At 40.7% G+C, this 22,117-nt stretch overlaps 1 protein-coding gene across 1 annotated transcript; it reads left to right on the top strand.

Annotated features, from left to right (window-relative positions):
* Positions 1–5,071: 5,071 nt before the first annotated feature.
* Positions 5,072–17,860, top strand: LOC308082581 (G patch domain-containing protein 1-like). The gene is made up of 20 exons (XM_080424406.1): positions 5,072–5,165; positions 6,930–7,064; positions 7,299–7,384; positions 7,802–7,962; positions 8,527–8,624; positions 8,722–8,783; positions 8,935–9,192; positions 9,599–9,749; positions 10,234–10,313; positions 10,563–10,770; positions 11,167–11,526; positions 11,615–11,793; positions 12,004–12,131; positions 12,577–12,683; positions 12,841–13,031; positions 13,973–14,258; positions 14,587–14,697; positions 15,758–15,876; positions 17,003–17,148; positions 17,602–17,860. The coding sequence occupies exons 1-20, from the start codon at positions 5,096–5,098 to the stop codon at positions 17,633–17,635; spliced, it is 2,970 nt and encodes a 989-aa protein (XP_080280532.1). The 5' UTR covers positions 5,072–5,095; the 3' UTR covers positions 17,636–17,860.
* The last annotated feature ends 4,257 nt before the right edge of the window (positions 17,861–22,117 follow it).

The raw sequence follows: 22,117 nt of genomic DNA on the forward strand, positions 1-22,117 counted from the left end.
TTTTGGCCAATTATACACACGCACACGCACACGCGCACACACACACACACACACACACACACACACACACACACACACACACACACACACACACACACACACACACACACACACACACACACACACACACACACACACACACACACACACACACACACACACACACACACACACACACACACAGTCCAACAGTGAGAGAAGTACAGTAACATTAATAAAACAGTAAGTTATTAAATAGTAATTTATGTCTCTGTAACTAAATGAAAAGCAGCTCAGGCTGTTTTTTATTAAATCTCAATATTGGTTCTTCTCCTCTCCGTGAACGTTGGACAAAAGAGACTGCCCAAGATAATAAAGCTTCTACCATTTGGCAAAAAAATTACTTTTCACACATGTACTTAAGAAGAGATATTTTCCAAAAATATACAAAAATGCCCAGAAATGTATTTAAAAACTAATTTGGGACACTGAAAACACTTTGACAACATACTTTTTGACCACATATATCAACAAGCGGTCTTTCAAAATATGATTTCTCCCACAGGAGAGATCATATCCATGGTATAAATGTTTCCTGCCAACTTCCCTTTCATAAATCGTTCACGGTGTTTCTTTTTGTTTAGAAGAACAAATGTTTTGTTTATACTGCAGTCACTAAACAATAGAACTGATTTATTCCATCTGAAAAGTATCCCAAAGTGATTTTACACTAATGTCTTTCCCTTTGAGAGAAACTCTTTGTCCCCTTGCTGATGTAATCAGGAAGACAGTCAAACGTTTCAGTTACATTATCGTCATCAAATAGGCCAGTAGTTCTCAAACATGTTCACGTTGAGGACACCCAAATTAATATGTATTTAGCCGTAGCTCCCATTTGAAAAGATTTTGTGACAAGACAGGACCCCCATAAGAGTACTGTACATTTGTAAACATTTTCCAACTGTGTTGCAGTTTAGATATTTTTAAATAGCCGGGAGAACAAATTTAAAGTGTTAAACTGTTCCTCATTTTGCTGACCCCCTGGAGCCCCCTCAATGGCTATCCAGAGATAGACATTACAGCACAGTACAGTGAACAGGTATGTTCTAAAAACCACCGAGTGATACAGTTGAGAACCTGTGCATGCATTGCACACAATGCACAGTACAATCCTCAGTATTAATTTAACTCTCAGAATGTACAAAAGTCACCAAATGGGTTACAAATGGATAAATTAACACTGAGGGTTCTACTGGGTAGGTTTGCAATGACTATGTTGTTATGTGTATCCATAGTTAAATCAAAACAATTCAACATAACCAAAGATAGTGGAGATAACAGATTGTAGTGACAATCTCTCTTGAACAGAATCAGTTACACTGAAGGCTGGCACAGAACACAGTTCAGATTGGCTTATGGTTGAACTGTCTCCTAAAGCCAGAAATCTGCGGTAAAAGGTTTCTTGGACAACAGCATCATCTTGTGTCAGATTAACATATGGCATACAACTGACTGAGCTAAGCAGTTCGACTGCATTGACACCATTTATACTCAGGAGATCAGTTGTAGCTGTAGATCCACAACATTACAATCTAGGGGGCTGAGCTACGAACCTAGAAAGATCATGCAAGGACAACTGACAATTCTCTATATCTATTTCTATGATTGCTGTATATTTCTAGGTTATTGTTGTAGTTTTTTGCAATATTGTGTGTGTGTGTGTGTGTGTGTGTGTGTGTGTGTGTGTGTGTGTGTGTGTGTGTGTGTGTGTGTGTGTGTGTGTGTGTGTGACTGGACTTTCCGTGGTATCATGTACAGCAGAGAGCAGTGTGTTTATGGCCGTCCTTATTTGACCCCTGCTGCAACGCTGTAATACACAGAAAAACAGCACTGTCCTAAACACAAACTGTAAAATCCTGAGGCCATTTGGTTACGGTTGCACACTCTGGGTGTTACAACAAATGGATAAATTATCACTGAGGATGTCCTGTGAAAGTATTGCTGGCATAGCACTGAATAGACTATTAGTTACAAATACATTCTGATGTTAAGTCTATAATGATTACCATTATAATTTAGTCCCCACTCCTTTGGGGGATTTTTTTTTGTCACTGTACATTTGCACCTACTCAAAGTAGTTGCTGATTGTCTTTGTAGGTCAGGGCCTTTCATTATGGTCTCCCATGAAGGAAAGGATTCCAAATAAGCCAGCCGCCTTCTTCCTTTCCTTGCACAGCAACTTGTCATTTCATATATATTGTTTCTATATATTTTTTGTATAACAATGTGCTAAACACCTACAGTATCTGTCATCTATCTGTGCATTATTATGTGAGAAGGTGGAATTGCTTTGTTATCTAGATGAGCACTACTCGATACAACACACTTGATAAGAATGAAGGGTGTGTGTGCGTGCGTGTTAGTGTGTACATGTGCAATGTGTGTGTGTGGGAATTTGTGTCCACTGCATTAGACTTACAGCTGTATCACTGCAGGAGACAGAAATGCAGCTCTCTCTTGTTTACTTCTGTTGAGTTGCTGGGTTCTGTTGGGTTCTGTTGAGTTCTGTTGGGTTCTGTTGAGTTCTGTTGGGTTCTGTTGAGTTCTGTTCTGTTCTGTTGGAGTCTGTTGTTACTGTTTCTCCGCCAGTCAGCAGCTCCACAGTGATGATGAAGAAACAGGCTGTCAGAGAACAGGATAGTTTACTGTCCACAGGCAGACAGCATGAAACACATGGGATGGAGAGGAGAGGAGAGGAGAGGAGAGGAGAGGAGAGGAGAGGAGAGGAGAGGAGAGGAGAGGAGAGGAGAGGAGAGGAGAGGAGAGGAGACTATTTGCACAGAATCAGGTCAAAGTATGGCCAGCGATTTTAGTGTTTCTTAGAAAGGGAAAGAAGCAGAAGAAAGGGAGAGAAGCAGAAAGAGAAGGCATAAGGGGTGGAAGGGGGACAGGGTGAAAGACAAAAAGGGGAAATGTCAGGGGACAGGAGCGATAGAGGGACAGGGAAAGAGAGCGGGAGAGGGTAGATAGAGGGAAAGAAGGAGAGGAGGGTTGAGTAAGTGGTCTCATAGTAGACCTTAATGGAAGAGGTGTGAGGTAAAACAGGCCAAAGTTCCACTTAACAAATGAACTATTATGAAGATTAAACAAACTGTAAAATGCTCAGTGTTAATGTATCTATTTGTAACTCTGAGGGTGTACAAATTAAATGTGTACACTCTCAGAGTTAAATTAACACTCAGGATTTTTATGCCTATGCACATTTAGACAACAGCACCTATTCCTACCTACTGTATTATTCTCGATCTACCCTTTGTCTGTCTATATCTCTCCCTCTCTCTCTCTCCCCCTCTCTCTCTCTCTCCCCCTCTCAACAGCACCAATATCCCCCCCAGCTCAACTTCACCACGAGGTGTTTCATAACAGCTGATGAACAGTGTGTTTCTCTGATGTGAGGTGAGGACAAGAGCCAAGACCACTTGAGTGTGATGTCATATAGAGGCGCCCTGATGTTCAACATTAGACCCCAACATGACACTTTGATTTAACCTTCATTTCTCCAGAGGAAACTGGATGAAAAACATATTGCTGGACACTGGGAGCTGCCCAGTACGTATAGCCGCAGCTTTCTACTGGCAGTGGTAGCCACTGGGAGCTGCCCAGTACGTACAGCCACAGTTTTCTACTGGTAGCCACTGGGAGCTGCCCAGTCTATACACAGTTTTCTTCTGGGAGCCCAGTACTACCACATTCTAGGGATCGTCTTTAGCATTGGACAAACTATCCACAACACCTTTATACTACATGGGCAGACTACTATAATGTTGTCAACAGCGCATAGTTAAAACAAGTATTTTAAACTTCCAGGACTATTCAAATACACTCCTTGTCAGGTTTCTGTATATCTTGAAACTTATCTCTTAACATATTCCCAAGTGCGAGTGAGGTATATTTTTGTGGTAGAGAATTGACAAACTCCATCAACGTTAAGTTATTTTTACCCCCCCCCCCCTCTGAAGACAGACTGGTGGTGCAATCGTGTTCCAGAGCGCAGGGAGGATTGGGTTTTATGTGATACCAGGGGGGCCGTTTGGATCAAGCTTGTGCTGAGCTAGGCTGTTTGGTCTTTGTCAAACAGCATGTGCTTTTATACGACAGCAGGGATTGTCAGTGATTTCAGGGTCAAAGAAAACAAATGACAAAGCATTTTGTGCATTGGACCAACATTTGATAGCCACTGCTCTGCTCTTGGGAGGCAGAGGAAAATTTATATGGCTCCTCGCTTGGGGAACATGCCCCCACACTTTACTGTTATTCTCGGTGTATGTGAGTGTCCTGTGTCTTTCTCTGTGTAGTGTGTATCACTCTCTGTCTGTGACACTGCCAAAAGGAAAGTCTGGTAAATAATTGTGTGCTTATTTTCCCCACTGAAGTTGATTATGCTATTGAAAAACAAGGCTAAGATTTTAATCATAGAGGAAGTTGTAAAATAACAAGTTACTTTACCACAAGATGTCGCCAGTTTTTCCCAACTGTTTTTTTTTTGCCGTGGGGTGGGATCAGAGGGTGGGATGTATGTCCCTCTTTGGCTCCTGTTCACTGTTGCCATGTCCGCTTATTATAAGTGACTTTTTGCTTGTTTTTCTGTAAAGTTGCTTGTAAAGATTGGTAGTTGCTTGGGCTTGTTTCTAAAGTGTAGTTGCTTATTTGGGCTAGTTTCCAATGTTTTAAAAATATTATTTAAACCAGTGGTTCTCACATATTTTCATGTCATAGACCCCCAAATTAATATGTATTTGTCCCCCATCTGAAAATGTTTTGTTCCAGGGCCCGGAGGCAGGCCCAATACCAGATTTGTGTTGTTAGAATGTTTCAAAAAATCTTCAGAATATTCCACATTTTACTTCATTTTTTTTTTAAATAGCAGAACTACAAGCTCACAACAACGACGCGTTGAGAGCTTGTAGATTGGCTATTTTCAAAAAGCAGCTTAGGCTACAGTAGTCGCTTCTTTTGTGCTTGTTTTCCTGGACCTGATTGCTTGTTTCTCTCGCAAAACCTGGCAACAATACTTGGGACGTATGTCCCTCTTTGGCTCCTGTAGTTGTAGTGAAACATGGCGTCTGACAGCGACAGCGACGAGGATTTCGTGACTTATGGCACTCCTCTTGAGCCTCTGGAAGAAGGTAAAACATGTTTCAATGTCTCCATAATGGCTCCAACATTACATTCACACGTTCTCATCATTATTCTGTCAGGACTGAGTGTCTGGGAGGTCTCTGACAGTCATTTTAGGATGGATTTCAAGCTAGCATGCTAGACTTCGTTAGCTGTTAAGGTGTTAGCTAGTTAAACAACAAAGAGCCAAACAAGTTGGAGTAATGCAATTTATTATACCATAGCACTTTTATGTTCCCCCTATGGCCTGAGTTATCCTAAAATAGCTGATATTCCATACATTGTGATTCCAGCCGCCATGCATTTTATTAGGGATACTTCATTTCGGCGTTCTAATAATTTGTGGCTCATTCGTGTGTATACTCACCCAATAATTAATTGCTGAGACTTTGAGTCAGCTCTTATCATCTATTCTCATATATCCATTTGAAAGTTTTGTCCGAAAACTGACATTCAATCTGGGACGGGGAGGCAATAGCAGCACTAAACACATAAACTTCCTTCGATGAATACATGGGGCACACGTTTTGCTGTTGTTGCTGGGTAGATTATCATTTAATCAATGCTCCTGCGTACCACCTGTTTCTAAATTGCACATGGCAGTAGGACGTTGCGTGATTGAAAACGAGCACTTCCAAACTCCAACACTTAAAATAATCACTTGCACGGAATTTATTGTCAGAAAGTAGCTCATGTCTGTGGTGGAAACAAAAACTCTATGAAACAAAAACTTTGCAGATAGAAAGAGGATAATTCTCTAAAATTCTCTGTTTGTACATTGTTTTGTATAGGTCTGAGTCTGTTGTAGTCAAATGTTCCATTGAAAAATCTCAAAATAAATGATTAAAAAAAAGAAAAGAGATTATAATTCAAGCTTTCCGTACAGCTGCAAAGTGAGTTTAACGTTGTTTAATACAATCAGATAGGACTTTTCTGTTTGAATGTATGGGCTGTCAAGGGTTGGTATTGCATCTCTAGATTCCAGATATTAATCTCAAGAGTTGCTTGTGGCTACAGCCATCAGTGCAACCCCATCACATACAGAAAATCTGGTCCGTGTGAATCTCGTGGAAAGTGGAGATATTTATTTTATTGAATAAACGTTTTCTGCCATAATTTTAAAATTCATATGAAAATAGACGACAAAAGTCACAGCAATTAATGAGAGGGAGAGAAAGAGAGAGAGAAAGAGAGAGAGAGAGAGAGAGAGAGAACAACAATGGTAATTAATTATAATGACAAAAGTAACAATAATAGCAGCTATAATTATATAGTCACCTCATGGGAGATGTAAATACTAGTCCACAGAGCCATATTCCATGGAAACCATTGATCTGCTGCCGGAAGCTCTGACTGCCAAATGAGGAGGCACAAAAACTCAAGGAAAGAGGTCCCTGAATGTTGAGTTAGTTATAGGACATGAAGGCATACAATATTAGTAAGATGCATTAATGCGACATGAGTAGAAACACATATAAAGGTGTCATATTTGTTTCATGGTTCAAATCTACTGCAGAGCCAATTACATGCAGAGGAAAATGAACCAGAACAGCTAACGTGTATATGCCACCTTCTGGAAACCTGGGACTACAGTTATGCACAGAGCCTGCTTCTATGCTTAATATTATTATTTATTTTAATTATATTCCGTCATCCGACCGTGTTACTCGCCAGAAAAAGCGAATCTACAAGCTTGTATATCGGCTGTTTTCGGCGAGCAACACGCTCGTAGTTGATGATGATGATAATAATACAGACTTGTACTTGAACAGATGAGCCATTGAAGAAGCCGGTTCCAATCCACGAACAGACGGTGAAGGATGAGAAGGGTCGTTACCAGAGGTTCCATGGAGCCTTCACCGGAGGGTTTTCTGCTGGATACTTTAACAGCGTTGGCACCAAAGAGGGTTGGTGTTTGTTTTTAAACCTTTTTTTGTAATCGACACACAGCTAGGGGTTTAGATTTTGGCCGAACTACACCATGGAATACTACAAAACAAATTATTATATATTTCGAGTGGGGGAGGGGGGACATTGACTTTGAAGTCATGTTACACTGATCGGATGGATACAGCTCTCTGTGAAGTGTGTCATTCTACGTATTTAAATGTTAAAGTCTGATTCATCTGTTGCTCCAACAGGATGGGCTCCTTCAACCTTCGTATCGTCACGGGGACAGAAAGCGGAGAAACCGCAAGCCAGACCTCAGGATTTCATGGATGAGGAGGTCCATATACATAATCTGTGTAGATAAATATGCATGTATACCCTACATATTTACAATTTAGCAATTATCCAGAGCTGACTAAAATAAGCAAGATTAACATTGTAGTGCCCCTGTATCTGCATTTGATGTATATGACATGCTGCATACACATAAGTACACCTACTGTATATACATCACTTATACATATACTTGTATACATACTACACATACACCTGTACACATACTGGACACACATACATATACCTGGATACATACTGCATATGCCTGTGTACATTCTGTGTACATCTAGTCTAAAAGGCTATACAATACAAAGTGTGAATGATGTTCCATCCCTCTTTTTTTTTCAAATGATATTTTATTCTACATCGACTATTCTAATGTTTACGCAGTGTATATATGGTCTCTCTCTCTCTACAGGATTTCAGTGAACATGGTATTGCTCCCAGCGAGATCAGTCGGACAGAGGAGTTTGGGTCAGGGAAGAGAGACCAGCTGCAGGAGAAGGCCAGACTCATCAGCTCTCTGTCAGCTACTATACCTGGAGACACCCTGCTGAAGGAGCTCATAGCTCCAGCCAGGTACACTACAAACATTATCGTCATCATAATAAATAATAGCTTTTATTTGCATATTACCTTTCCAGATGTCAATAGCACTTGACAAAAAGTGAAAAGAACCAGTATAAAGACAGGATTCAGCCCCATCATAATAATAATAAACATATCAATTTTCATAACCACATTGTAAAATCCTTATGTGTCCATTAACTCCATTTGTTTACATTTTTGTACACTCAAGACTTGCTCCTTTCTTCTTCTACACCAAAGCTCTTTGCAGAAAAATGGCCCATCTACAAGCTCACAAGGCGTCATGTTGCGACATGTTGTGATATTGTAGATCTGCTATTTTTGCGGAATATTTCTCTATTATGACATTCCTAGAATAGGGACGCTATGGATAAAGAGGTTACATTAACAATGAGGATTATCTTCTTCATGTCGGGGCTGCATGTTTGGAGTGTGTAGATGTGCTATTTTTTTAGGGGCTACAGGTTCACTTTGTTGAGCAGCTTACATACTCAGTAGCAGCTTTAACGCAGTAGTGCCAGTCTGTGTTATTTGATTGTTTGTTTTGCATGTCAGGACCTCCATAGGGGTGGAGCTACTGAGGAAAATGGGTTGGAAGGATGGCCAAGGGGTGGGTCCTCGAATCAAAAGGAAGAAAGGCAAGCAGAAAACAGGTATGTTACCCATGGAGGCAGACACAGGTAATTCCCTGTACCTGAGATTCTCACTGGTTACACTCAGCATGTAAAAATACTCTTTTTCTCCTGTTAGAATCATCTGGTCACAGGATGTATGGCTGTGCTCCACCTCGTGCTGGCTCTGAGGACTCTGAGGTGTGTGTGTGTGTGTGTGTGTGTGTGTGTGTGTGTGTGTGTGTTAGAGAAACAGGCTTTTCCTTGGAGGGGAACTATATTCATATTTATACTTTTAAAAATATTTGTATAAGCTATATTCCTTAACCTCCCTCCTCTCCCTGTTGTCTAGGAGGATGAGGATGATGAAGAGTTTGCGCCAGAGAACATGACCTTTGCCCCTAAAGATGTCACGCCCATTGACTTCACCCCTAAACAGAATGTTCATGGGTTGGGGTACAGCGGTCTCAACCCCCTCAAGGCCCTGCTCGCATCCGGGTCCAGTTCTGCTTCTGGACACATCAATCTGTTTTCTCTGGACTCAGACAGAACCACACAACTGTTTGGACAACAGGGAGCACACAGAAGTAGGAAAGGCCCGACTGGACAGGTAAGCTGTGCGTGCCTAGGTGTGTTCATTTTATCCTCAGACAGGTTTGGTGTGAAGCTACAGCTGGATGCTATGAGTTAGAAATTGTCTGCTTATTGTCACATTTTCTCTAAACTTCCTTTATTAAACAATTCAACCACACCCCTCCATGTTTATATGTTTTATGTCTATTTGTTGAAATCAGACTTCTGAATAACAGGTTCTGGGGGAAGCAACAGAAAGATTAAGAGTAGATAATTTGGGTGAATCATCTTTCTTTCCGGTGTTGAAATGAAAATATGTGATATTGAATTTGTCATTATTGAGCTTTCAGATATACGGCATCAAATTGGAGAATTCAATATATTGCCCAGCACTTTGTGAAGCTACTGTTTTCTGATACTCATTTCTGACCTTTCACCTTTAGGCATTTGGGGTGGGGGCGATGGAGGATGATGATGAAGATGTGTACCACAGAGACTCCATGTCAAACTATGACAAGGTCCTGGGGGGTAAGGAGTCTGGGGACGGACTCTATGGATGGACCGCCCCCCAGCAGTACAAGAAAAACAAGACAAGTGAGTGGATCTCTGTTTACAGGACTATTCAAACATAATATAATAGCGCTAGACCGATAAATCAGCCATTATTTAAAAAAAATTGTACGACATCATTTATACAATTATATACGCTATAACGTTTTCAAAATTTAACAAACATTTTCTAAAATAGCTGATTTACAATCTCAAGAAATATAGCGAGCTCAAGCTCGTTGTCGTAAATTCTTTCTGCTCACTACATCGGATTTACAGCTGTATTGTCACTCCCTTCAGTAGAAATAATTCTCTCCAAGAGAGATTGACATTACTAATTTGATCGTACTGTTTAGCCCGGTTTTATGTGAATTTCTTAACAGCCTAAGTTGTTGTAAGTATGTATAACAACTAGTCTTTGTAAACTTAGGGTATGTTCACAGCAGTGTCATCAGTGGGGCTTTAGACCAGCTATTCATTTATTTTTCATCATCACTCAGCTACATTATTCCCCCTTCCTTTGTCCCAGACATGAGTATAGATGCATCCTATCTGGGGAAGATTCTGGAAGGATTCACTCTGTCCTCTCAGACGGTTGAAAAGAAGACAGTGAGTGTTCAATCTACGTCTCATTGAGTGAACAATATACAGTGTCTTCTTTCAATATTATACTGTCTCACCTATCACTTTTCTTCCTTCGTCTCATCTTTCTTTATCTTTTCCACTTCCCATCTCTTTCCTCTCCCCCTACCGATTCCTTTATCTTTCTCCTCCATCTCTCTTCCTCTCTCTTCATCTTTATAAATATCTTCCTCCCTCTGTCTCTCTCCTCCCTCTCTTTCTGTCATGCTACTCAAGATTTTTCCACCTCCGGCCCTGCCCAATGACTATCGTCCAGTTCATTACTTCCGCCCGGTGTTGGATGTGTCCGGTGTGAGTCCCGCCCTTGCCCAGGCCCTGCAGGCTTCCAAAGGCCAGCTGACTCCAGACAGTGGCTCTCAGCCAGGCAGACACAAGCTAGATTCAGCCCAGAGAGGACAGCTGCTGGGAGAGACAGCACTACAAGGTACTAATCAGCCCTTTACATACTCTGTATACTATACTGTACACAGCTCAGTGACCTTGTGGTTATAGAGTGTCATCCCTGAGAGTGGCAAGTCGGGGTTCAATCCCTGGCCAAGTCATATCAAAGACTATAGTAATATGCCCAATGCCTCCCTTCTTGGCACTCAGCATCAATGATTGGATTGATCAGAAACAGGAGATCAACTCCTGACCTAGAGTCCACATGGCTCGGAACTGTTGATTAGCAAGGCTATTTACTTTACTCATGTACTTGAGTTTTTTTTGGTAGTCCTTATATTTAGTTTGATTTTAGTTTACAGCTCGTCATGGGAAAAATGCCCTTTAACAATACCTGCTACTGTTATTCCTTTTTGCTACAATCTGTCCCCCGTCTCAGGTCCTAGCTCCATATTTGAACTGCTGTCATCTGAAGACAGACAGAAATTGGCCAGCCTTCGAAGCACCTCCCATCCTCCCGCTGGCCCAGCCCCCTCTGCCCCTCCCTCCTCCTCCTCGTCGTCCCACGATGCCATGGTGTCTGCTGGTGTAGAAGCAGCCAAGCTAACGGCACAGAGAGCCATGGCCTCCAGGTTCCAACCACAACAATCACAGCAACAAAAACAAGAGGAACAGGCCCTGTCTGCCTGGAAGGCCCCGACCGCACAGGGGGCCCAAACCTTCAAACCGTTTGAGAGCAATGCCAGCAAACAGGCACGCTACGACCTGTACCTCAGCAAACTCAAACAGGGAGACAACGGTAATGTGCGTTAGTCTCGATATATTTTTTCAATACAAAACGGCCATAATTGTATGTATTTAACCCTGTGTCGTCTGTGTGTCCTTAGATTCGTTGGACTTGTGTCTGGACTCTAACATGACTGAGTGGGAGAGGAGCAGAGAGAGGGATGAGTTTGTTAGGGCAGCGGTGCTCTATAAGCCTGCCTCCTCCTTTCTCTCCTCCCGCTTCACAAGCGCAAAACAGGGAGATAACGATGCCAACATAGAGGTCAACAGAGACCAGGAGGTAGGAAACTGTATATCGTCACTGTCGGGCAGAAACCTTGTATCTCCATATTATTATTTTTGTTTTGCATTTGTATTCACACCACGTGTGTGTGCTGTTAAACATAATTGATGAATTTATTTAGTCATTATTAGCTAAATCAGTAATATTATGTTCGTGCTTTTGCTCTCAGAATGATGTAGATGACAATAATAGTGTGTGTGTCCCCAGAATGATGTAGATGACAAACAAGCAGCAGTCAAGATGAAGATGTTTGGTCAACTGACCCGAGACTCGTTTGAATGGCATCCTGATAAACTACTCTGTAAAAGGTTTAATGTCCCTGACCCTTTCCCTGGGTAAGGCACACACAAACACACACACACACACACACACACACACACACACACACACACACACATACATGCATACATGCAAACACTCATACACACACTCTTACAATGACTGATCAACTGCGTGTAGCTTTTTTTAAATGTACTAATAAACACATTAATGTTTGTAATCCTGTAACTTCACTACTATTTTACCACTTACCACCACCCTATGCTTAGTTATGCCACCCTATGCAGATTCCCAAAGGCTCTATTTGATAGGCCCTCTCCTGTTTCCACTCTACACTAAATATGTAGCTCACAGCGTGTTGCAATGGATGTGAATATACTATTTTTGCAGAATATACCAGAATCAGGGTGCTAGTGTTCATGTGGTTAAGTGAGCACTTTTCCAGTGTGCTGCGTACCTGAAACTGTAACCTGTAACTGTGTTATTTAATTGGTTGTTTAGGTCAGGTCTTGTGGGCATGCCCAAGGTGAAGAGAGACAAGTTCTCTGTCTTCAACTTCCTGAATGTCTCAGAAAGTCCAACAGCCACCGCCTCCCCACAGACTCACGGTAATATCACATACGATTACAACATAATATGATTTCATGTAAAAATACAAGTTCAAACAAAAACTGAAATAAGAGTTAACTCTATTTGTCTCTATCTCATACCTATCTTCATCCATCTATCTTTCCTTTCTTTTCTGTCCTACCTTCCTTCCCGCAGCTCTTCCCAAACCTGCAGAGACCAGTCGGAGGTCCAGGTGGGATAAGGAGGAAAAACAAAAGGATCCTCTCAGTGAGTTCCTCAGTGTGGCTCGGAACACAGCATCTGGACCCCAACCTGACCAGAGCACCTCCACAAACCCCAGCACCACCAGTAGTAGTACTGCCGCGACAACAGATATCAAAATTGAGGTAAGTCTTTCTAACTGCCTTAGCCTACCATAAAAGCTCCAATAGCCAGGCTTTAATCTACAGAACCAGCCCTCAATCGAAGACCTGCCAAGTTGAGGTAGTATTTCAACAAAAACGTGTCGTCGTATCGTCTGCATGTTTAAATATATTAATCCCTGGAGATATGTTGAATCCTGTGAAATCAAACTGTCAACTCACGAATACCTGTATACTGCCTTTAAACACATACAGTTTAGTTCACTTTGATTTGATTTGATTAAAGACCAGCTGAAATGGCCTTTCGTGACGCAATTCCTTGTGAAACTGGGTGCTTCTAAGCCAGTTAGTGATGGGGCGGTGGGGTCAGAATTAAACCAGCTGAGCACGCATTTGTCCCCCTCTGGCTATGAGATTTAAACGCAATCTAAACTCTGCATTGTGCATTGTAGGCACAGTGCTCACTGTAACAAGGCAAGTTTATGTCACTGCATTGCCTAATTCCCATCTCAAATGTTTTCAGATACATATTTTAGTGTATTGTTTACATTTAAAATTAGAACGTTTGAACTGTACGTCCGCCATCTTTGTGGAGATTCAACAGTGCCAGTCATCATATTATTGGTTGAAATCGGTTTGCACCTGCTGGTGTAATCACGCATTACATTTTTGTGTAACAGAAAGTAATTAAAACTATGAATACATTGTTTTTTTGGGGGGGGGCATCTATTGTTTCCATGAAGACAACCACACATATACTACTAAAAGTCTATGACAAACACCTTTTTCATTTCAGCTGGTATTTAGTTGATTGTGTTTTTGCTCATCTACATTGTTTGTGGGATGTCTGCATCTTTTCTGTTGGCTTGTTGCTTTTCTGCTCTTCATCTATTTAAAGGTAAAAGAAAAAGAAATAAAATTGAATGCATTCTAAAGTGATAAGTAAAATGTAATTCCCACCACAGCCAAAGTCCCCAGAGCAGCCGGGCGGGGAGAAGAGTGCGGATGACGAAGATGCTGTTGAAGAAGAGGAGGAGACGAGGCCTCCTATGGACCTGTTCAAAGCCATCTTTGTCAGCTCCTCGGATGACAAGTCCTCCTCTTCCTCTGAGGGGGAAAGTGGTGATGAGGAGGATGAGAAGGATACAGAAGGTGCTAGTGAGGTGTCCAGTCTGTTTAACACAGTCAGCTTCAAGTCCACAGTCCCTGCCTCCACCCCTTTGACAGAGACCCCGCAAACACAGCTTACAGGTACAAAGTGGTGGTAATTAATTGACTTAGAATGATGATGATAATAATACACCAAATTAATACTGCATGCAGTGAAAGTGTTCCTTAAACATGAACGTTTTCAACAAAAAGCGCCAGATGTGAATAATCTTTTTTAATTCATTCACTTTCAACCTGGCCATGTTGGGTGAAAATGTGAAACATTTTAATTCGATGATGTTTTTAATAGCAGATTTACAAGCTCACAAGTTCACAACACATTATATTATTGTACAGCGTTAAAGTGCTCTATTAGAAATAATAGTTGTCATTCATTTCTAAACATTATCTCTCTTCCTTTTCTTGGCAGTGCTGCCTCCTGCTGGCCAAACTGTCTCTACTGTTGCCTCATCCTCTCAGAACATGGACCAGGAAGAGGAGGAATTTGGACCCAAGCTTCCGCCTCCTTCCTCTATCCCGAGTGAGTAGAACACATAAACAGAAATAAATAAAGTCCAGAATTTCACCCATAATTAATAACTAAACTGTATTCAGCCCAAGACTTCAATGCAACTGATTTTCCAAGAGAGATTCTCACTACATTCTGTAGTTCATAAGATATTTATCTATGTAGTTTATGTATTAATAGTATTAACTATTAACGTGTGTTGGTACTAGTGATAATATTACAGTGGGACAGATTCTCCCAAGGGTTTAGTGATAGTCAGTAGCTCACAGCATAAGTCACAAGGTTAAAATGTGGCCCTTGGGGTGCCTGGCAGCACAGCCAGTTGGTGTACTGACCACATGCTCTATGTGTGTTGCAATGACCCAGTTTGAATCCTACTGCTGTCATTTGTATTTATTTTTTCCCTTTAAAAAAAACAAATACCCTGCCTTGCCCTGTGAGTGTTGAACTGTCAGTATTCTAGTAGCTGAGTAGCAGAACAGTCTGTTTTGGTTAACCCATTTAGACCTGAGGCCGATTCTAAAAACGCCTTCTAAATCCTGACCTAAGTTTTCTGAAAACTTCAAATATTTATTAAAAGATTACAACAAATGTATGTTGCTATATACAGTACATAGCAACAAGTACCCCAAAAGGGGTTCCCGTCCTGAAAGGTATAGTTACAAATAGGGGTTCCCGCCCAAATTAAACAGCATAGACAGTTCATTAGGTTGCCATTAGGGGTGCAATAGTTCTCGGTTGAATAGTGAACCATACAGTTGGCCATCCATGATTCAATACGCCCTTGTGAATCGCGGATTCTCGCTCATTGTAATGTGTCTGAATGGAAAAACATATATATATTTGTATTTTTTTGAAACTGTAACCAAGCCGAAACAAAACTGTGACCCAAAAACCGAGGTACGAACTAAACCATGGGCTAACTGAACTGTTGCAGCATGAAGCAGTACACACAGTAGTACAAGTAGCATTACAGTTACACACTCAAGCAGTAGTTTGAGAAGCAGAATGCGGTAATTTATGTTTTGCCAGCATTCGAAACTAAACATTCTGTTCTACTTCCTGTGTTCAGTTGGAGAAGGCATGTCCTCCCTGACTCCTCTCACCAAAGAGGAAGTGAAGCACAGCAGAAGAAGCAACAAGGAGAAACACAAGAACAAGAAACATCACAAACACAAGAAGGAAAAAAAGGTCAGAGAGAATTGATTGATTGATTGATGTAGTTTATTTAGAAAGACATGAGAATAGTACATGACAGTACATAACAGTACATGGAAGTACAAATTCACAATACAAGGTCTACTAAACTGGAAACTCTCATTAAGCACTAAGCTTGTTTAAGATGAGAACCCCATGCACACAAATCATGATGTCATATAAGAGGCAGACAGATATACACACTACTATACAGAATGTCATACAATCAGCTTTCAGGTTACTGGTATGACGAGAGAAAAAAAATAAATATATATATATATATATATACAAAAGAGGGAAATGAAGGAGGTAGGGGGGGGTAAACAGTAATGAAACAGTAATGACTTTTATTTGACTGCTATCCAAAGAGATTTACAAGAAGAGAACGGGTAGGGATTCAGTCACTCTTATCCAGAGAGTCCTGTGTGGAGTGAGCAGGCAGTGATTGAGATATTTCAATAGGATTCATTGACAGTCAATATTCTATAGAATACCCACAGAACGTGTTTAGATATTTCTCCTACCACCTTCTCTTCTATAATGTCGCCGTTCTGGTACAGTCACTCCATTCTTATGTGATCTTACTAGGATCACAGGGATATTGTCTGTCCACTTTGTTTGCGTCACCCTTGTACATACATTTGTTGATTGTTATGTTGATGTAGGAATTTAAGATTATGCTACGTACCACTTGACTTGTTTTAAGTCACTCTGTATAATGCCATCTGGCAAGTGACCCAAAAATACAGTCTAAAGAACTGAAATTGGAAAGGACTGACATCTGTTAAAATCTGAATTCTAAGATGGCTGTGGTAACTGGTAACATACATTTTTGTGACTTTCAGCAAGTTGATCAAAGGCACTATTTGTTGTTACTAGGTGGTTTTCCTATTATGCTAATGACAGAACTGAAATTGGTTCATTATATACTTGAAGCCAGTATATTGCTTAATTTAGTGTTGCCACCATAGCAATTCCATAATGACATTTTATGCTCTTGTAGTTGAATTATCATAGCAGACAGTACACGCTTCAGACCAATTTCAGATCCATCTGTGGCATCATCAGACCTGGACTTTTACTTTTTAAATCCTTGTTTTCCTGTCACATTGTTCCATAGAAGAAGAAACAAAAGAGGCACAAACACAAAGGGAAGCAGAGGAAGCAGAGTAAGAAGGACGCATCAGGCAGCAGCTCAGAAGAGAGTGAAGACGACGGCAACAGCAGACCGACTACAGACACAACAACACAGGAACTACTGAAAAGGTACCTGACTGAATACTCTCTCCACCACTCTTAAGCCTCAGTCATACTTAGTTATGTGCTGGCGTCGTGCTCAGTAAATAGCATATCTACAAGCTCACAACACGTCACAAATGTGACGTGTTGTGAGCTTGTTTATTTGCTAATTTACATCATGCAACACCAGCGTGCAACCAAGTATAAAAATCTGGCTTTACTCTGTGCTCTTGCTAAAGGTATGTGCATAAATATTGAAGTGCTGACAACAAAGTTGAAGGAAAAAGCAAAGGGACAACCCAAGTCTGATACGTTGATGTCTATGCAGTCCATTTTATCAAGGATCATATCATAGATTGTCACAAAATATTTTAGATCCAACATTTTACCATGCTTCATAATGCAGCCCTGGTTGAATTGGACTAATCTCAAACTAACACATAAAACCGTTTTTAACTGTATTGGTCATTTACCTTTCAGGTTAAAGACAATCCGTTCTCAGCAGCAGTGGTGAACATGGAGACTACTATGTCCTCTGTGGGGACTGACTGTATGAGACTGGCTGAGGGCCAGAACCTCAAGGAGTCTTGTCCCTCGAAAGTCGTCTGTTTAAATCTGCTGAACAACAGTGTGGTGAAATGCTTGCCTCTCTGCAGCAACTACTCTCAACATGCAAGATGCTAATGCCACCAACTGCTATAGTGGTGTTGCTCACTGGACAAACGTAGAAGACTATGGCTGTGCAGCGAACGGCCTTTTTGCATGTAGTTGAAGCGCAAGGGGGCGGGTGGGGAGAGAGTCAGCGCACTGAAGTCAAGGCACAGACTACTGTGTTGTTGACGGACAACGGATGCACGCTTATGAGAAACACAAATAAAACCTTTGTTGCAAAACAGTTGCGTGCATTAGCGCAAGATGAGGATAAATGAAACATTCAGTCTAAATGTCCAGCAACTACTACCAATACTTTTGTATTCGAAACTTTACATTTCTCTAAATATTATAAACTCTCAGTCAGGACAGCCTAATACAAATATAATTTATGAAAAGGCTACAATAGGCTACAGTGAAGTCGGACTGAATGACTGAAACGTTTTTTCTTTTTTAACTCTCTTGGTGATTATCTGGCACAGTAGTTGTAGATTAGCAAACTGGACATTAATGTTTCCTTTTCGCGTGCGAATTACTGGACATTTAGACTGAATGTTTCCTTTACCCTCATCTTGCGCTAATGCACGCAACTCTTTTGCCAGGTTTTATTTGTGTTGTTTCTCATAAGCGTGCATCCGTTGTCTGTCAACAACACAGTAGTATGTGCCTTGACTTCAGTGCGCTGACTCTCTCCCCACCCGCCCCCCGCCCCCTTGCGCTTCAACTACATGCAAAAAGGCCGTTCGCAGCCACTCCCAGGTGTGACTGTATTGTGAGAGTATGTGTGAAGCACCCATGTACACATCTGTGCTCACACCCAGGTGTGTGCAGTGTAAGTGTGTGAAGCCCCCAGGTGTGTATGAAAATAAAATGAAATGGTACAAAGCTCTTTACAGTGTGCGTTACGTTCACCCACCAACGGCAGAGGAAACCGTGCAAGGCACCAACCTGCTCATCGGGGGCAGGTAGGGGTTAAGTGTCTTGCTCAAAGACCCTTTAACACGCAGCCAGGAGAAACCGGGATTCGAACCAGGAACCGGCCGATGCCACTGTTGCTGTGTGTCTCTGTGTGAACCTTTTCAAGTTTTCAATTTCACTGTTCTGTTATGTGCAGTTTATTTTATAGCTACAATGCAGAACGTGTGTTAATGAATAAAGCATTTTAAACAATCTGTAAGGTACGTTACATTATAAATAGCACATCTGCAGTGGTTGGCTGTTGTTGATGTGGTCTCCCTGCACTTCCAAGTGTACCTCCTGTTGTTTGGTAGGACACTTGGCAAGTAGCCGTGACGGAAGCTCATAAGCCCAATATCTCCCCCGCCAAGCAGGGATTTCCACATGCCTACCCATGTGGGAGACCCGGGTTTGAATCCTGGGCGTTAGTTGCAAATAATCCCTCCCAGCTTCCTTGGCCTCATATGGGTTTTGTCTGCTCCATCCTCAACTGAAGGATGGTTGACTGGCTCTTTGGTTGTGAAAAGTGTGTCCTGTTGACAGAACCAAGAGCACAAGAATAACATTTAGGTGAATGTAATCAAAGTAAATAATAGCAGTTCACTATCATTAAATGACAACTGTGGCCAAACACCATTGTGACCCAATACCTATTGAGCTTCATATCTATTATGTTACAAGAAAATTGTTAAAAAAGTGAAAACCTTAACTTTATTTCAATTCAAACTGATATCCAATATATCTGGCTAAACATGTAAAAGGACAATTATATTACATAACCACTGGACTAGCTAATTAAGCTAGTTCACGTACTACACATTAGCTGACGAATATTTGGCATTTTTGGGTCGTTTGTCAGTGTGTTTACGTTTGCCTTATTTTGTGTTACTTCCACAAAACAACCTCAAATGACCAATTTCAGTGTTATGAAGAGCTACAGCAGCCTGTAGTAAAAATGTGTCACACACACACTGTAATAATATTAATATTGTGTAATGTTAAAGTTATATTATGATTATTCTGTTGATGTTCATTCCATATGCATTCAGATCTAATGTTCTTGGGTATCAAACATTATGGAACCTAATGTTATGTTTATCTAATGGTAGACGCCATACTAGTTTTTCAAACGTTATAGAATCCTTGATGACCAACTTAATTTGAAGTACTGTGCAGTGTGCAGCTGATATCTTAACTTTGGTTTGTACATTGTGCAGTTAGGAGAACATTTTAGGTTTTCATTTTAACTTATTACAGTAATTGATGGAAAGGGGTGATTGTACGGAAAAGCAATGGAAAGAAATAATGCACAGTGCATCAAGAGCAGCATAGTTTTGCTTCTTTGACTTATTGTTTGAACATTGTAGTCATTCTATCAAAGTGGATTGGGTCCGTTTGAGGAAGGAAGCAGTTAGGCCCAGTTAGGAAGTTACATTATGCGTGTGGTCTGTTATTATACTATGGTGTGCCTTTGCTGAATCACAGGTAATGGGTAAAACCATCCTGTAACCTCGATAAGGTTACAGGAGTAACAGGACAAGCACTAACATTGATTAACAACACAGCCTAAAGTTTGGAGAATTTCATAATTTAATTCAGATATTAATTATCAGTATATCTACATAGTTTTGTTTACAGAGTGGCATAATGGATATGAATTATTAGTTATACAATTACCTCAGCAAGTCTTGATCCAGGTATTTTGAGAGCATCAAATTACCAGGGGGTCCTCACTAAAATGAGTTAATAAATAGATGGCATCAAAATCACTTTATAACCACAATAACCCGTGGATCTACAACTCAACGAGCCACAATGCGTTGTTAGCTTGTTTATGTGCTATTTTCAAAAAATCTAGAAAAAATGTGAAACAAGTTAAATACACACAACTTGGCGGTCAGGGTCATTGACATGAAAAAATTTGAGGTTGGGCTGGAAGCCCAAAGAGCCCTGCGCTATCCTATCCCCCTCTCCACTATACGGATTTGAAAAGCTCAAGACTTGAGGACTGAGCTGGGCCATCAGGTGTATGGGGAACATGGGCTCCGTGGGGATATAGAGAGGGTGAGGTCAGACAGTCCATCAGCTTTGATCTTACCTCCTCTGATGGAGTGAAATTGAAAGTGAAAACAGCACAGTAAAAGTGGAAATTCTTTCATACCTTACCAAGATCATACTTACATACAAATAAAGCAAGTGTAGTACTGTAATGAAAGGCATTATAAAAATGTTCGTCTGAATTTATCATTGGCCTTGGAAGCACATCAGTCCATCAGCTTTTATCTTACCTCCTCTGATAGAGTGAAATGATCTCAATGCCTTCAGATCGAACCAATAAGGAGGCAAAAAAATAATGTTCGTCTGAAATTATCGTTGGCCTTGGGAAAATGTCAGTCCATCAGCTTTGATCTTACCTCCTCTGATGGAGTGAAATTACCTCAATGCCTTCAGATCGAACAAATACCTCATCTTCTCTCCATCTTCATGTTCTCTTCACCACTTCACTTCCTCCTCTCTTCTACCATGTATCTTCCATCCTTCTCCATTTCAGTTTCTACCTGTAAAATGACACAGAAAATGAAAAGATGATAAGAATACCCATTAAAAACAGCAAGAGCAAAACACAATCATATATGCTACTAAAAACAACACAGTTAAAGTGGAAATACTTTCATACCTTACCAAGATCATACTTACATACAAATCAAGCATGTGTAGTACTGTAATGAAAGGGAACATTTTCATAAATACCAGTTAACAAGCTGGGAAGCATTATCAAAATGTTAGTTTCATAAATTGTTGTCCTTGGTTACACATTGGAAACAAAAATATTCGTCTGAAATTAACGTTGGCCTTGAGAAAATGTCAGTCCATCAGCTTTGATCTTACCTCCTCTGATGGAGTGAAATTACCTCAATGCCTTCAGATCGAACAAATACCTCATCTTCTCTCCATCTTCATGTTCTCTTCACCACTTCACTTCCTCCTCTTTTCTACCATGTATCTTCCCTTCTCCATTTCAGCTTCTACCTGTAAAATGACACAGAAAATGAAAAGATTATAAGAATTCCCATTAAAAACAGAAAGAGCAAAACACAATCATATATGCTACTAAAAACTACAACACAGTAAAAGTGGAAATTCTTTCATACCTTACCAAGATCATACTTACATACAAATAAAGCAAGTGTAGTACTGTAATGAAAGGCATTATAAAAATGTTCGTCTGAATTTATCATTGGCCTTGGAAGCACATCAGTCCATCAGCTTTTATCTTACCTCCTCTGATGGAGTGAAATGATCTCAATGCCTTCAGATCAAACCAATAAGGAGACACAAAAAATAATGTTTGTCTGAAATTATCGTTGGCCTTGGGAAAATGTCAGTC

Source organism: Gymnoscopelus braueri, assembly GCF_963280865.1.
Source record: "Gymnoscopelus braueri genome assembly, chromosome: 1".
NCBI lineage: Eukaryota > Metazoa > Chordata > Actinopteri > Myctophiformes > Myctophidae > Gymnoscopelus > Gymnoscopelus braueri.

Bases quoted from the DNA above. Each gene is read 5' to 3' on its own strand.
- LOC308082581 (XM_080424406.1), top strand. From the start codon at position 5,096: ATGGCGTCTGACAGCGACAGCGACGAGGATTTCGTGACTTATGGCACT. The intron at 12,132-12,576 runs GTAAGGCACACA...TTGGTTGTTTAG, and splicing joins GTCCCTGACCCTTTCCCTGG to GTCAGGTCTTGTGGGCATGC. The intron at 13,032-13,972 runs GTAAGTCTTTCT...TTCCCACCACAG, and splicing joins CAACAGATATCAAAATTGAG to CCAAAGTCCCCAGAGCAGCC.